This window comes from Chelonia mydas, chromosome 17, assembly GCF_015237465.2.
Source record: "Chelonia mydas isolate rCheMyd1 chromosome 17, rCheMyd1.pri.v2, whole genome shotgun sequence".
NCBI classification, from domain to species: domain Eukaryota; kingdom Metazoa; phylum Chordata; order Testudines; family Cheloniidae; genus Chelonia; species Chelonia mydas.
In genome coordinates, this window is record NC_051257.2 from 19,776,206 (window position 1) to 19,791,852 (window position 15,647).

The 15,647-nt window shown below is 41.2% G+C and overlaps 1 protein-coding gene across 6 annotated transcripts in view; it reads left to right on the plus strand.

Moving 5' to 3' along the window:
- Positions 1-269: 269 nt before the first annotated feature.
- Positions 270-15,647, plus strand: part of TAF15 (TATA-box binding protein associated factor 15) — a 30,670-nt gene continuing 15,292 nt past the window's right edge. For 3 of the 6 annotated variants that reach the window (XM_037880420.2, XM_037880423.2, XM_037880422.2), the window contains exons 1-7: positions 284-439; positions 5,494-5,533; positions 7,048-7,099; positions 7,317-7,407; positions 7,488-7,608; positions 9,850-10,046; positions 11,776-11,890. In XM_037880420.2, the coding sequence (XP_037736348.1) occupies positions 430-439; positions 5,494-5,533; positions 7,048-7,099; positions 7,317-7,407; positions 7,488-7,608; positions 9,850-10,046; positions 11,776-11,890 (626 nt within the window). In that variant the 5' untranslated portion in view covers positions 284-429. Of the gene's footprint in view, positions 440-5,493; positions 5,534-7,047; positions 7,100-7,316; positions 7,408-7,487; positions 7,609-9,849; positions 10,047-11,775; positions 11,891-15,647 lie in introns of all 6 variants that reach the window. The other 3 variants (XM_043531078.1, XM_037880421.2, XM_043531079.1) reach the window with 3 other exon arrangements.

The following is a 15,647-nucleotide window of genomic DNA, read 5'->3' on the forward strand; positions in this document are numbered from 1 at the left end:
TTTGGTCTCATGGGGCATTGCAAGCCCGACCCAACGTGGCACTTGGCTCCAGGCACTGCGGGATACCTAGTGAGGATGCACTCTGCCGACGCAACGAGCATAATGGGGACGTGCAAAATCGACTTGCTTCAATCGGAGGCTCGATGTCGACTTAACTAAAATCGACCTAATGCTGTAGTGTGGAGTGGTAGAATCCGCGCCCCCCTCCTTTGCGCAGTGGTAGAGTTCCACCAACCCTCGCCCCCTCCGAACGGCAACTACTTGGTACGTTCCCTCCCCCCCCCCGTGCAGCCGGGTGGTAGGCGCTGCGCTCGCGGATTGGCGGCGCGAGCCCGCAGTCGGCGTGAGGGCTGTTCGGGGCGCGTGGGGCCGGCGCGGCGCTCGGGCCTCGGCCTCCTTCCCTCTCGCGCCCCGGCAGCGGCGGCCGGCATGGCTTCCGGTAAGCGCCTCGCTCCGCGGGGGCGGGCCGGGCCGCCGCCATGTTGGACTCGCCGCTTCCCCCCACCGCCCCCGGGGCCTCATCTTCCCCTCTGGGAAGCCTTGGGGCAGCCCCGCCCCTCCGTGGGGGCCGCCTCGCCCCTGGGGGCAGCGTTGGGGGCAGCCCCCCTGCGTCCTCCCCGTTGGGGGCAGCCCTACCCCCCTGCGTCGGGGAGGGGGGTTTGCCTCTCCCCTGGGGGCAGCCCCGCCCCCACCCTCCTGCGCCTCTCCCCTGGGGGCAGCGTTTGGGGCAGCCCCGCCCCCGCCCCCCTGCGTCCTCCCCTTTGGGGGCAGCCCCCCTGCGTCCTCCCCGTTGGGGGCAGCCCTACCCCCCTGCGTCGGGGAGGGGGGTTTGCCTCTCCCCTGGGGGCAGCCCCGCCCCCACCCTCCTGCGCCTCTCCCCTGGGGGCAGCGTGGGGGGCAGCCCCGCCCCCTCCTCCTGCGCTTTTCCCCTGGGGGCAGCGTTTGGGGCAGCCCCGCCCCCGCCCCCCTGCGTCCTCCCCTTTGGGGGCAGCCCTATCCCCCTGCGTCGGGGAGAGGGGTTGCCTCTCCCCTGGGGGCAGCCCCGCCCCCAACCCCCCTGCGTCGGGGGGGGGGGGTTGCCTCTCTTCTCTCTTCTCTCTAGGGAGTGTGGATATGGGGCGGCTCCCTGACTCATGGGGGCTCCTGTCTCCCATTCAGTGGGTGGGTGCCCTGTGGTGGTGAGCAGGGGCCCCCTTATGTGCCCTCACTGGGCTAGGGCCCGGGCACCCTTTGGGGGGTGATAGTGCAGCACTGGAAGGCGTATGTCCCCGTCAGTGGCCGTGAGGGTGACCCTGGGGGTTGTGTGGTTCCTGGCACCCACTGGAACAGGGTGGAAATGGCTCCTGCTCCTAGCTCTGATTGCGGCTGGGTGACCCTGGCATCTCTCTTTCCATAGGTCTGCAGGCACCACATAGCCCAAGGGTCTGTTGCCTTTTCCTCACCCCCAGCAGAAAGCTGAGAGAGGGGCCTTTACACCCTACATGGCGTGATATAAAAAGAGCACCTGCCTCCACGTACTGAGGCTCTTCGTAGATGGGGTGGGGAGTAGAGGCTGTGCTGTCACAGCATTAACTGGCCCATAAGCTCCATGGGGCTTCCTTGAGAACACACCAGTCCCTTTGCATCTGTCAACGCGCAGATGTCTTTGACTTCTGGTACTGATATCTTGAGAAAGTGTCCTGTCGTCACAGGATCCATGGTACCTAGAATGGATTGTAGATGGAGGGTTGTGGGGGTGGGGAGACAATGTGAAAATAACATTGCTGTTTCTGCTTGTTTATAAAAATCAGCCCTATTTTAAGCTCTGCAGCAATGGCAGCTGAGGGACAAGATAGAAGTCCTGTGGTTGCAGGTGCTTCCGAGGGTCAGCCTTACTTTGTCAGGGTTGAGCTGTTACAGTGCTGTCTCAGGCTGTGACATTTTGGATGACAGAATGGATAAGAAAGGCATGAGATGTTCAGTGTCTTGTGGAAAGGCACAGAGGACAGTCTTTCACCATAAAGAAAAGATTTCAAAAGCGGCCTAAAAATTGAGAATGAGATTGGTCTCAGGAGATTTGGCAGCAAAATTGTAGAAGTTTTCTTCCCACACCCCAAAAGGTTTAGCAGCTTGGAATTTGAGAATAGGCTTTTCCATTTTTTCCTCACTGTGTTGCTCAAACTCACGATTCTTCATATAAAAAGATAAAATTTAGAGGCAGAGTTGTCTCATGCTAATAATTCAAGTAACTTGAATTCATGAAAATCTGCTGAGGAAGCTGCTATATTGATAGGCACTGCCTATGTCCTAGCCAAAGCCCCTGGGGACTTCTTACAGGTTTTTTAAAAATAGCATATACAGTAACTCCCAAAATAGCCATCTAAACTCTCCAAAAATACTCAAAAATATTAGTACCTGTTAAGCCTATAAAAATAAACCACATATGAAATTTGTAGACTAATCAGTTAAGTTTATGGAGGATAGGTCCATCAGTGGTTATTAGCCCAGACAGTCAGGGACACAATCCTGTGCTCCAGGTGTCCCTAAAACCTCTGACTGCCAGAGGCTGCGACTGGATCACAGGAGATGGACCATTCAAACTTTCTCTGTTCTGTTCATTCCCTCTGAAGCCTCTGACACCGGCCACTATCATAGAGAGGGTACGGGGCTAGATGGACCATTGGTCTGACCCAGTATATCTATTTCTATTTGTGTTCAGTGTAAAAAAGGACACTCAAAACATTAGAAAAAGTATACAAAAATACTTTTCTTTTTTTCAAAATGTATTCTCTTATCTTACATACTCCTTGTCCAGTTACCCTCAGACTTTTTGGAAAAGTCCCACTTTGGCCGAAAGTCACAAGTGAAAAATTGGGAGGATAAAAGACAAGTTAATAACTTAAAGCCAGCTATGTTCTTAACTGATATGGTACTCTTTGGTTCAGTGCTTCAATTCATTTTGAAACTGATATCTCATGAAAGCTGTTAGACATTCAGGTTAAAAATTTATTAAAAATACCCTTACCTGTTTAATAGTAACCTCTATTAAATCATTAAAACTAAAAAATTTTAAAATTGAATTAATCTTCACCTTTATAGTGATTGTTTCCCTTTTGCATTTGTCAGCTTGGACAAGAAAAGAAACATGTGAATTTCACTCTGTTTTAGGTCAAGATTTCAGAGAGGTAGTCATGTTAGTCTGTATCAGCAAAAACAACAAGGAGTCCTTGTGGCACCTTAGAGACTAACAAATTTATTTGGGCATAAGCTTTCATGGGCTATAAACCACTTCATCAGATGCATGGAGTGGAAAATACAGTAGGCAGGTATAAATATGCAGCACGTGAAAAGATGGGAGTTGCCTTACCAAGTGGGGGGGTCAGTGCTAACCAGGCCAATTCAATTAGGGTGGATGTGGCCCATTCACAACAGTTGACAAGAAGGTGTGAGTATCAACAGAGGGAAAAGTATTTTTTGTAGTGACCCAGCCACTCTCAGTCTTTATTCAGGCCTAATTCGATGGTGTCAAAACTTGACAAAGTTAATAGTGGACTGTGAAAGTAGGCCTGGCTGTGTAGGGCGATATAAATAGTAGTTGTTTTTTTTAATATACACAGAAACCATAGTTATGTTCTAATTTTTCATCTCTGGAGACTTAAATTTGGATTGGATTGCAGGTGAATTGAGGAAGTACTTAAAAAAAGTAATTACACAAATTATTAGAATTTTGGTTGTGACTGGTAGTGTAGTTTCTAAAGGGACCAAAGTTGGCATGGCAATGGGTAAGTGACTACTGGAACGTATGTAGATGACTTGTAAAGTTCAGTCTCTAACTCCGTGGTGGGCAGCCTGTGGGCTGCATGCGGCCCATCAAGGTAATATGATTGCGGGTGGCAAGACATTTTGCTGACGTTGACCGTGCGCAGGCACAGCCCACCGCAGCTCCCGGTGGCTGTGGTTCGCCTTTGACCACCACTGCTCTAACAGATACCATTTCACCAGGTCTATCAAGAGTTTTTGACATTTACACATTGTAAATGGTATCAGCCATTAAAATGTAAAAAGCCAAGGAAATCCACCTTTATCCGTAACTGTTGTAGAGGAACATGGTAGGCCTAATCTATCAGGGAAAGGCAATTCACACTTCAGAATATTAAATCCCTGATACCTAGGCAATGGGCATGCTCACCCTAATGTTGCTCTCTGATAGCTTTTAAAGTCTAGATTCGTAGACTTTATGTGGTAATAGTATATTCTGGGGAGCTTCAGGTGCAGATTTTGCTGCTCAGGATCCTTATTAAGATGTCTTACAAAGTACAGGTTTAACTTGATCTTAATTACCGTGGTTCTGAGATTTTTTTTCCCTCAAAAGCCACATTTTTTTAATGTACTTGTGTTGTCTGAATCTGTTTGCCTGCTATCAGAAAGATTCCATCATTTGTAAGTAGAGTAGTAAAGTCTTGACCTTTGTTCGGACAACTTGCATCCTTTGTAAATGAACAACCAAAACTGGGGTTTCTGTCTGGCTTGTGCTGGTGATTATAATTTTTCTGCCACTGCCAAAAGGCAGGGAAATGTCATGGGAGAGGGTGCGGGGGTCTTTCTTTCCACTAATGCTCCCCCAAATTCCACGTTGCCCTCTGCTCCTTTGCCAAGAAAAGCTCTCTAACCTAACCCATTGTCTTAATATGGACATCAGATAAAACTGACAGATTTGGCTTTGTCTGTTTACTTTATTTTAAGATGTTTATGATGTACTCTTAATTGATAATGGTATTTCGTTCTCTAGCCATCAGAGGGTGCCTGTTCATTAGTCATGCGATCCTTGAGACTTAAAGTGGTGTCATCAAAGTAAATCTATATTTCAAAACGCAAGATGAAAGTAGTTACGAGTACTGCACTTGCCTGAGTCCCACTATTAGTTCTGTTGTTTTACAAACAGATTTTAAAAAATGATTTTCTCTCACCTGTTTTCTCTTGCAGACAAAAGGGGAGACAGGTTGACTATAAAAGGAAAATACTAAACTGATAAATACTGTCCAGTGCACAAAATAACCCAAGAAAATAATTTTTTTTCTCTGTTTCATTTACAATAATTTTAGGAGCTACTTCTGAAAGTAATAGATAAAAGATTTTCAAAGAAATGTCTTTGTTTTTAAACTTGATGTCCTTTAATGACTTCACTTTGACACATTGCTGTTTTGGTGACTGTCCATTTTGACTGCTCTAAAAACTGTGTAATAAACATACATATGCGTGCATAGGTTGACTTTTTTTATGTAAAACTCATTTCTTTGAATTCATTGAAAATCTGTAAATGACTTAGAAGAAATTCTGGATTAACCGTTAACTTCTGCCTTTGGTTCTTACCATCTTGACTCTATTTACGAGACTTTTTCTTGTCAGTCCTTACCTAGGTGCTCTAGAGTTGAGGTCTCATTTGGGTGAATCAGAAACGCTCCATGCTTCTTACTAAAATACGTTTTTTTTTCTTTTCTTTTTTTTTTTAAATAGATTCTGGAAGTTACAGTCAATCTGGGGGCCAGCAGCAGAGGTATGTATGACATAACATATGAAGTACTTTTGAAAGTGTGTGTGGATGATGCCATAAATATACACAAGTATTTTTTTCTTTTTGTTACTTTCTTAAGGTGTTTGTGGGGTAGTCAGAGATATGGTAAGTAGTAAGACTTGGAGCAAAATAGGTAGTCAGAAGTGTCAAGTAAGGTAAATGTTCTTCCCAAAACTAGTTGAAAGAACTTAAAACCTACCTTTGTGCTCCCTGAAATTGATAAATTCATAGCTAAGAATGTTTAAAAGCTGATTCATAAAATAGCCACAGTTGTTTTCCATGTGACAATCTATCCCATGCATTTTAAATTTACAGGGCTGCTTCACAATCACTTGTATGTGTTTTGTTATTGGACAAGTGGCTCTTAAGCTCTTTTGTTCCCAGAATGCCTCTTCTAACCAATTGTAGGGATTTGGCTCTCTGCTGCACATAGAATGTAAATACAGTAGCTGGTTTGTGTGTTATAACTCTAAAACCCCAGTTCTTCAATTGGATCTACACAGGCAGACCTTTATGCCCATACATAGTTCCAGTGAATTTGCTGGGGCTCTCCCCATGGAGATCCAATAGCAGGATATAGGCGTAAATCTGGTTTTCACCATGAGAAATTGATATTTAAAAGTGTTGTATTGAAATAGGAAAAATGGACTACAACTGGGTTTATGCACATTTGCAGAAATTACATTAATTCTGGAATCTATGCAGTATTACAGTCTGAACTGTGAAAAAGATATTATCGATAATAGTATTCCTTTACAAAAGTATTCAAATCCTGGATACACCTGACTGTTTTAGTGAAAGTGTCTGCAGTATGTGTGTGTACATTAACACATGGTTAAATAGGTCATAGCAATGTATGTTATACACAGCTGAACAGTACCTTATTTTAGTTCATAACTTTTCTGTGAAGTTCATGATGGATTCAGTAAAATGGGACAATATCAAGTAAATATAGTCTGAAGCTGGTGCAGTTTTTCATGAGGATGAACTACAATATTGTTAGACTCCTCAGCAAATTATCAGAGGAATAGTAATTGATTAAAAGGCAACTGACTTAAAATCTGTTAGTATGCTTTTTGTGTTTTTGTATTTGACCTTTTTAAGTGTTCTTTAATTTTGAATAATTTGGATTCATATAAGATTCATTTTCATTATAGGATATTCTGGAAAATTACAATAAGGCTCAGCTCCTATACCCTAAAATCTATACTTGAAACAGAATCTGAGTTTAAATTCTCCAGCTTTTGTCTACCAAATCTTTCATCTTAGTCATCCATTATTTTATCTCTGCATTTCTAATCTGCTTATCACTGTAGGCACATAGATTAAGTACATAAAAGCCAAATACTTAAATTAGAAATATTCCCAAATCACAGTAAGTACAAGAAACTTGCAGTTTACGTAGCATAGTTTACTATATACTTTTCCTTATACTGTGTATTTTATTTTATCTAATACTTGATACAAGTTTACTTGAAAAATTCTATATTTTACAGCTATTCATCATATGGCAGTCAAGGCAATCAAAATTATGGACAAGCACCACAGGTAAGTTGAAATACAATTTGTGCTTCTCAATTTTTTTTTTTTTTTTTCCTGAGTAAGAGATGATTGTTGGGTTGACTTGTCTGCATTAAGAAATAGCCCAATTTCAGTCATCAGTGGAATAGAGCTGCACTGATGCAGGCCCCCGGTCTAGACAAGGAAAGACATTATTTCCTCTAGTGGATCTGACCTCTGCTTGAAATCTTTCTCTAAATTACAGGGTTATTCTGGCTATGGGCAGAGTGGGGAGAGTTCCTCTTATGGACAGAACTATGGAAGTTATCAAGGAAACTATGGACAAAGTCAAACAGGTTGGCTAGCTTGCTGAATTTACTGTCTAGTAAATATTCATGGTTTGATTACGTAAAAAATTCTCCTGTTCAATTTTCAGGTTATGGACAAACTTCACAACAAGGATATGGTGGAGGATCTGGTTATGAAAATAAGAATCAGAGCTCATATGGCCAACAGTCTTATGGCAATCAGGAGCAACAAAAAGAATCATCTGGAGGGTAAGGAAATAAAGTTAACCATGTAAGTTTCAAGCACTGTCTGCCAGAGATACCTTGTTAAGTAGCTATATTTGGAAACTTATTGGAGCAACCTTTAAGAACATCCTCCAACTCTCAACTCTGGAAGCTTTTAAATGGAAATGTAATTTTCTGATAAATGGGTTAAACAGTCATACTAGCAATTGTCTGTTCTTCTAACAATTCTCTGTCCTGATAATTTGTGGCTTCCTTATTGCTTATATTGTTGACACCATGGATAGTGTTTAATTTAAACTAAAGATTATTTACCACTACAATATGATCTAAATGCTCTAAATACAACATCAATAGACATTTGAGGTATTTGACTTTCTTAAGGGCCGCCTACTTTCACTGTAAGATACTTTGCACGACTCCTCTGGAGAGGAGCTGGAAGGTGTCACTAATCTTATAGTCACAGATACAAATGCTTGACTATACAGAATTGTATGTAAACCAATTCAGTGCCAGGACACTGTAGGACAATCTAGATATTTAACAACTGAAGACTTTAAATACCAATTGCCTGCTGTTTTTCCCTGTTCAGGCGGCTTGATTTAGGAATAAGGGAGGGAAAGCAGACTGGAGTAGGGGTCTAATGTTTGTCTCAACAGCAGGAAGCTTTAGCAATCATGAAGTGGATAAAGACCATCTTTTTGTTGTGGTTTAACTACTGTTTGTTTATTTTGGAAGTTTTAACAGGTTTACAAATCTTTCACATGTAAATATCAAACAAAACCATTAAAGCTGACCTTTTGTTTAAGGAGACACTATACAAATAATATACTCCTTAGAGCTCTCTGGTTACCAGGGTGTTGCCATATTACAGTGAGCATCATAACACCATTCAAGCCTGCTTGAACATGTTGTTTCTAGTGATTATTTTTTTATTAAAGTGATTGTTTAAATGTGTAATCAGGCATGTCTGTCAAATATAAATTTTCCAAAAAAACTGGACAAATGTGCTGTTTTCTGTACTGAATAGTACCAGTCTTTAAACTTCTCTGGTTCATGATGTGGGTTAAGAGCTGGATTATTTGTAATTGGTGTAGTTGGCAAGGAAAAAGAACTTCTCTGTAGTTCTATCCCAAACTCATAGAGTAGCCTTTGCTAAAGGATGTGTGTACATTTCTGGAGGGTGTGAATTTTTTATTGATCCATGGTAGCCTAGCAGTATTTACACTGCCAAAATTTTTTTTCTTCAGTAAAGACCCACTGTTGGCTGGGTTAGAGCACCTCTAATCTGCTACTGCTTTGAGCTGGCTGCTTAATGGATCTGTACACGGTATCTGCACTCACTCTTGGTCTTTTCTTATTCCGTATAAATTCTAACATCATCCATGGTATTTCTGCTACAGTTTTATCTGGAATGACTACAAGAAGATTTTGAAAGAAGAAAGAGATCCCTTGGCAAAATACTCATTTTGACTGTGGCTCTTCTCCCCAACTAAGAAATTGCATACTGCCCCCAGTACTCCCGATCTTTTCATTTGCTGAAATAGTGGTTTGACATTTAAATGTCGAGTTCTTCTAGGGTGTTTGAGATTTGAATCCCCAGGTATCTTATAAAATTGGTTGCCCATTTGTACCCAGATGTTTTCTGGAAGAATGACTTTTCAGAGTTTGGGAAATTTATAGCTAGAACTTCATATTTAATATAATTTACTTTGTCTTTCTTTGGGAAAGCATCTGGATTCAATCTTCTTATCCCGAATAGCATGGAGGACCAAATTCATCCTCTGTGTAACTCTTTTGATTTTGATGGAGTTACTCTGAGGCTGATTGTGGTCCAGGATCTTGGTGGAAGTAGGTGTAAACCAGGAGGAACAGTGCTTGCATTAGCTGTCTGGATTTTCACTATGATTGCTAAAGTCATCAATAGAAAACAATAAAACAAAACCCATGTTTCCTATGGTGTTAATAGCATTTTCTGTTGGTTTGTTTCTGCTGTTAAACAGATGATGTGATGATAATACACGCGTTTCTGCTCCCCTGCATCTGAAGCCACACCTAGCCAAGTCAAACAGTGTGGTATTTCTGTATAAATAAAGGTGGTGGTTTTGTGGGTTTGTATTTTATTTTTGAGTCCTGAAGGAAATCAAGACTAGGAAGTCTGATCAGAATCATTATGCATTTTTAGCCATTATTCTGCTCTCTCTATACTGGGAATATAAACTCTGTTTAGTGTCTAATAATTAAATTATTATTCCTCTTTATTTTCAGTGGAAGAGCCTCTTCATATGAACCCAAGTCGAGCTATGGTCAGCAGCAAGGATCATATGACCAACAGTCAGACTATTGCCAGCAGCAGGGCTCATGTGACCAGCAGTCAAGCTATGATCAGCAGCAAGGTTCATATGGTCAGCATCAGAAATCCTATCAATCACAGCAAAAGGAAAGCTACAGTCACAACATGCAAGGTAGAGCATGCAGAATGAGTATAGCAATCTTTAGCCAAGTTAAATTGAAGAACTTCGTTCTGTTTTGTGATATGAAACGTTTTGGGTTTCTGCATACAGATTATTATTTGGGGGAGATGGAAAGCAGTGAAAGTCTTTTTCTCCAATTTGGTGAGTGTTTCTTGTAGAATGATGGAGATGGAGAACTCTTACTAACTACTCATGACTTGGTGGGGTCAAAAATTGTGTCCGCACCTATGTGTGAGTTTTCTGATCCCTGAAACTTTTTTCACCTTTTTCTTCCTTATGTGTGGGAAGAAAGGTTTTCACTTTAGATTTGAGGGTGGGTGCCCTGATCAACACTAATGTTATAAGAATCTTCATCCCAAGCCTGCAGCTGCCTTAGTTAAATTAAACAATATCAGGTGATTGGCGTGCCCTTTTTCAGCCCCCTTGATGTTTTTCATTTGGAGTGTTTTTATATTTTTAAGAGGAGGGAGGGAAGTGAATGTCTATAAAGGGTGAGTCCCACCAGAAAGGCTTTCCATCCTTTCCAATGTCTAGGAGCACAGTTGCCTTTTGAGGGGGAAAAATGAAGATATTTAGAGATATTGCAAATTTGCTGCCCTGTGTCACTTCTTTGTTAAGACTGGCTGGATGTGAAGGTCTGGCTGTGTGCATGGGAGATCAAAGCTCTGTACAGGGAGTTGACAGGCAGATGAAATGACTTTCCCTGCATGTAAAGAATGTTTGTTGTCCCTCCTCTCCTTAAAGTACGTTTGAAAAGAAGAGGGGCTCTGAAAGGGAGCTGCGTCCTATGCGCAGAATCTATGAGAAGGAAGCTGCTCCTGTTCAAGTTCTGCCACTTTGTCAAAGCTGCTAAGGAAAAGGAGCCTGTAGTTACCTGAGGCTTTTGCTCCCTCTGTTTACTCTCTCCCATCAGCTTGCAGCAGCTTAGTTACATCCTTCTGCCCTGGTGGCTGTCACTGCAGGTTCTCTTCTTTACTACACTCTTTTCCAGACTAGATACAAGTGGGGAGTGAAGCAAGATGGTGAGTCTGAAGCAGCATGGGGGGAGGAGGAGAATAAGAGACTTTGCAGCTGCAGGTGGAGTAAAGGCAGAAAAAGTGGGAGACTTGATGGGGGGGGAAAGGCTTTCTCTCTCCTTCAGTTGTATTGTGGAAGCTGCAGGGCCAGAGCTGACTGTCGCTGGTTCCATATTCCAGGGCTTTGTGGTCTTATTTGCCTGCCAGTATTGGAGGGTTACTGGGAAGTGGAGGGAAGAAATATCTCCATATGCACAGGCACTAGGCACCTTGGAATCTGTTTTTACCTCCCTGGACAGTGGTCTGATCTGCTTTACTTATCTATCACAGCACCAATGTCTCAGCTTCTGTCTTGACAAACAAGTGATGTGAAGATTAAAACGTAGCCTTTAACCGAACTATTTACATGTCTGTCTTTTTCAGGGTAGGAGAAACTCAGCTGGGATTTTAGTCGCTATGAATTTATTTTCTGCAAAATGTGATGTACCAGAATATGGTGGCATCCACATTCTAAGGAATATCACGTCCCATAGTACTCTAGGGAGATAAATCAGGACTTGATTTAGGCCTTGTGATTGTGTGGAACAGATGCAAGAAAAGAGCTTAAAACACGAAAGTCTTATTTATTTTTTAACTGGAAAATTTAAGCAATGGGTTTAGTATAAACTTGCCATTCAATTTACACATACTTTGTGGTTGTCTAGATGGTCCACGTGAAAAGAGTAGGTATGGAGAAGATAATAGAGGATACGGCGGTTCACAGGGAGGAGGTAGAGGGGGATATGAAATGGATGGAAGAGGTCATATGTCTGGATTAACGTAAGTGATCTAATCCCAATACCTGCAAATGTATTTGTAATATCTTGCTATTTAGTTGCTTTGGTTTCAGTGTTTAAGATAACACAATTCAGATCTTTGAGCACAGAAAACAGAAGGTTGTTGCTTCCTAAAATTACACTGATCAGCCTGCACTGAAATACTAAAGATTTAGCCCAGGGAACATTACTTATATTGGAATAGGACAAGACTTAAAGTGATGATCATAAAGACACTTGGCTACATTTTATATCTAATGGCTGTGATACAAGGCTTCTCAAAGAGACCACTCTTTGACATCAAGTATTTTACATGCTATAAACCAAGATTCTTTCTAGATGCTTTTAAAAAAAAAAGAGAGAGAAAGGCACAAAAATAGAATTTAGAGCCAAGGTTCTGCAGCCTAATGGCAGATAACCCTCTGGCAGGAAAGCATTTTCTGTATATGGTGACTTATTACAGTAATATCACCAAGTCTTATAGAGTGCTTTATATCAATAGATTTCAGTGTGCTTTACAAAGAAGGCCAGTATTATTACAGATGATATGCAAGGTTTGGCTAATGTCTTTAATAAAGCAGAAAGACTCAGATTACTCGATCTTGACTACTTTTTTCCCCCAGTATTTCCTCTGAAGTAGTGACTGAATAAACAAACATGAACCTGAAGGAATTCAACAGCTTAGCTACGTTTTTCTGTCACTGTTTTAGCTATCAAACTAAAACGATGGTGGCCTTCTAATTCAGTTTATTTGCCTTTACTAGATGTCAGGTTTTTATACTTACTGTAAATGTTTCTACAGCTGACTTAGGCCTTGATCCTACAAAGACAGACTTATGAACGTGCTTAACTGTATATATGTATAGCGTTCATGCACATGCATGAGTTTGCAGGATTGGGGGCCTTTGTTTTAAAATCCATTTAAACTGCCCAAACTACATATAAAGTTAGCAAAGATGCAAAGAAGCTGTTAATTTATACCTGCTACCTACAGTTTTGAGTTGCAATTCTACAGATGTAAAGCAAGACAGTGTCAAATAGAAATTAAAGCTACCAGCAACCCATGAACTGTTGTTTATTAACACCACCATTCCACTGCCACATGGGGCTGCTTTGGGTTAGTGCTAGATCTGCTGAGGTGGAATGAGAAGTAGATATCCTGTTGTTTGTGGGGAGCCGTCGAGGTTTAAGTAAAATAACCACGTCTCATAATGTTGTAGGACTGCCTTTCACATGCAAATGTGGTATTTCTCTGAATGGATATTTTTTAGAACGCTTTCCATAGATTCTCTTGTAATATTAGACTTAGTGCTCCCTTTTATATTATGAAAATGGTTGTGTTTCTCATAGTTGAAATAAAAATGAGATCATGTTATTTAACCTGGTTATAACATGGTTTACTCTGATCCCATCCATATAGGAATGTCCAAGTCATGTTCTAACTAGGTTGGTCCTACATTATTCTTCTTTGTAACCAGTTCGATGGTGTATATGGATCTTGAATATTTTGACTTGGTATATGGTATCAAAGTTACTAGAAACTCATTTTAGATGGATCTTAGAAGTGAGCGAACTCTGTGCTCCTTCATAATTGGCAGCTTTTGTATAGTGTAAGCTTCACAGGCAGCAAACCCTCTTCAGATGTGCAGTTTCAGTTAGAATTGAGGTTAAGAATATTGTAGCTGCTTCATTGTGGGTAAGGGTCTCTATAACTCCCGTGATAAAACCAGATTTTTTTTGTCTTTGTCGTTGAGCCTCTTTTAGTGAAGAAATTTTAAAGTAAGTGTCAAAAGACATACAACTGGTGGACAATGTCCATTCAAAACAAGCTTGGTGTGTTTTGCAAGGTGGTGGAACAGAAGCCAGGAAAATAAATAAATAAATCACTCCCGCATTACTGTTGTTTCAACAGATGTGTAAATAATCATGTTGGCATGTAAATATAGTTGATCCCATTGCTTGACATCCACTTTCAGGAAAGGAAAAGAGTGTGGATGGGGGTTGAAAAATGTGAAGGAATGTATTAGTGGGAGGGGAATGGAGCCATTTTTAATGATTCTGTTTTCCTCTGTTCAGCACAGCACAGCGATGGTGTTTAAGCTTAATGACTCAAACTAAAATATGTCCTAGAATTTTTCAGCCTAGATGCAGTTGTCTTCTATTTTGATTAAGGTTTCTACTCCTAAAAAGTCAGTTTTTACTCCACATTCAAACACTTCTTGACCAAGTTCTAACAAAAGCTTGAGTTGTTTGCAATCACAAAATAATGTGGTGGAAGGAGAACAACTTTAATAAGGTAACAGATCCCTGCTTTTAGTCCTGAGAACAATATTTGCGCACACTCCCCCCCGACCCCCCCCACCCCCCCCCAAAAATCAGCCCAAACCTAAAAGCAACTTGTGCACATATGCTGAGGCTACTTCTGATGGTTATTTGTTACACAGTGTTTGACTGTGATAGTGTTTTGCATGGTAACACTTAAATGGGATATTTCCAGTAATATCAGGAAGTATTTAACTCTAAAGGCTTGTCTAAACACAGTTTTTGTACTGATATAACTATATAGGTTTAAACATTTGCAGTTAGTGGTCTAAAAAAAGTTAGACCAGCCCTTAGGTTGCACTAAACATTTCCAACTTAAAAATTTAAATACGTTTCTTTAAAGATGCTGTAACGTTTTGTCTGAAGTGCCTTCTTTACACTTTTCCTGGATGTTGCATGAAATCATTAGCTAATCTGAGACTACAGTGGATGAATGTCCTTTGCATATTAGCTGTTCATAAAGATGTTCTCGCTCCCCTGATGGTAACAGTGACAGGCGGGTGGTCCAGCCACGGGTGTTCTTACCACTTAGTCCAGGTCCGAATTTTTCGGTCAGGGTATAGTCAAGGTCCAGACTTCAGAGAAATAATAAAGTAATAATGATAAATAAACAAAAAGATTTCGGGGTCTGTTCAAAGGGGTCTTGCGGTCCAGCTTTGGCCCATGGTCCACCCATTGACTACCCCTGACTTAGTCTAACCCTACTGTGAGCCATGATGAGCAACAGAGTCGTTAAAATGCCAGCAGCAGTTAGTGCCTTTGCTGGCACTGTCCTGACTTTCTTTGCTAGCATTTTTTTTAACAAGGGAGGATTGCTAGGTGTGGAGTCATATCTGTATTTGTGCGATTCCAGGCTTTTGTGTGGGACAAAACCAAATTATTGTTCTTAAACAATTTGAGAGCTTATTGTTTCCATAAGCATTTTGGACAAAAGTAGCTGAAAATATAGATGCTTCTTAAAATGTGTAATATTGTCCTGACACTTAACAAATGAATTAATTGCTTTCAAGATAATGTGCAGGGATTCCCAAAAATGTACCTTACTTAATGCCTACAGCATTCAGTTCACTTCCTGTGCATGTGCAGAGTCAAGCAGCTTTGGGGGAAAGAGCTTTATATGAAAATTGCTGCTCAAATCCAGTAACCCATATTCAAATTCAGTAGTTAACTTCTGCCCCAAATGCTTGCATCGTGGTAAGTAACCAGTGGTCTGATAATTGCTTTTTTTCTTTTTAAAAGTGGTTTTGAGCTGGATCTCTTGGAACTCTAGATGCAAAATAACAATCCATCCAAACTTCCATTTTTGTTGTTTTTTAAAATAGACTGCTGAGATCCTTTGTGCCAGACTTTAGCTAAGAACAAATGTTAAATCTATACTATAAAACCATTTAAAAAAAAAATTTACAACTGAAACCAAACAAAACCATCACCTATCGCTT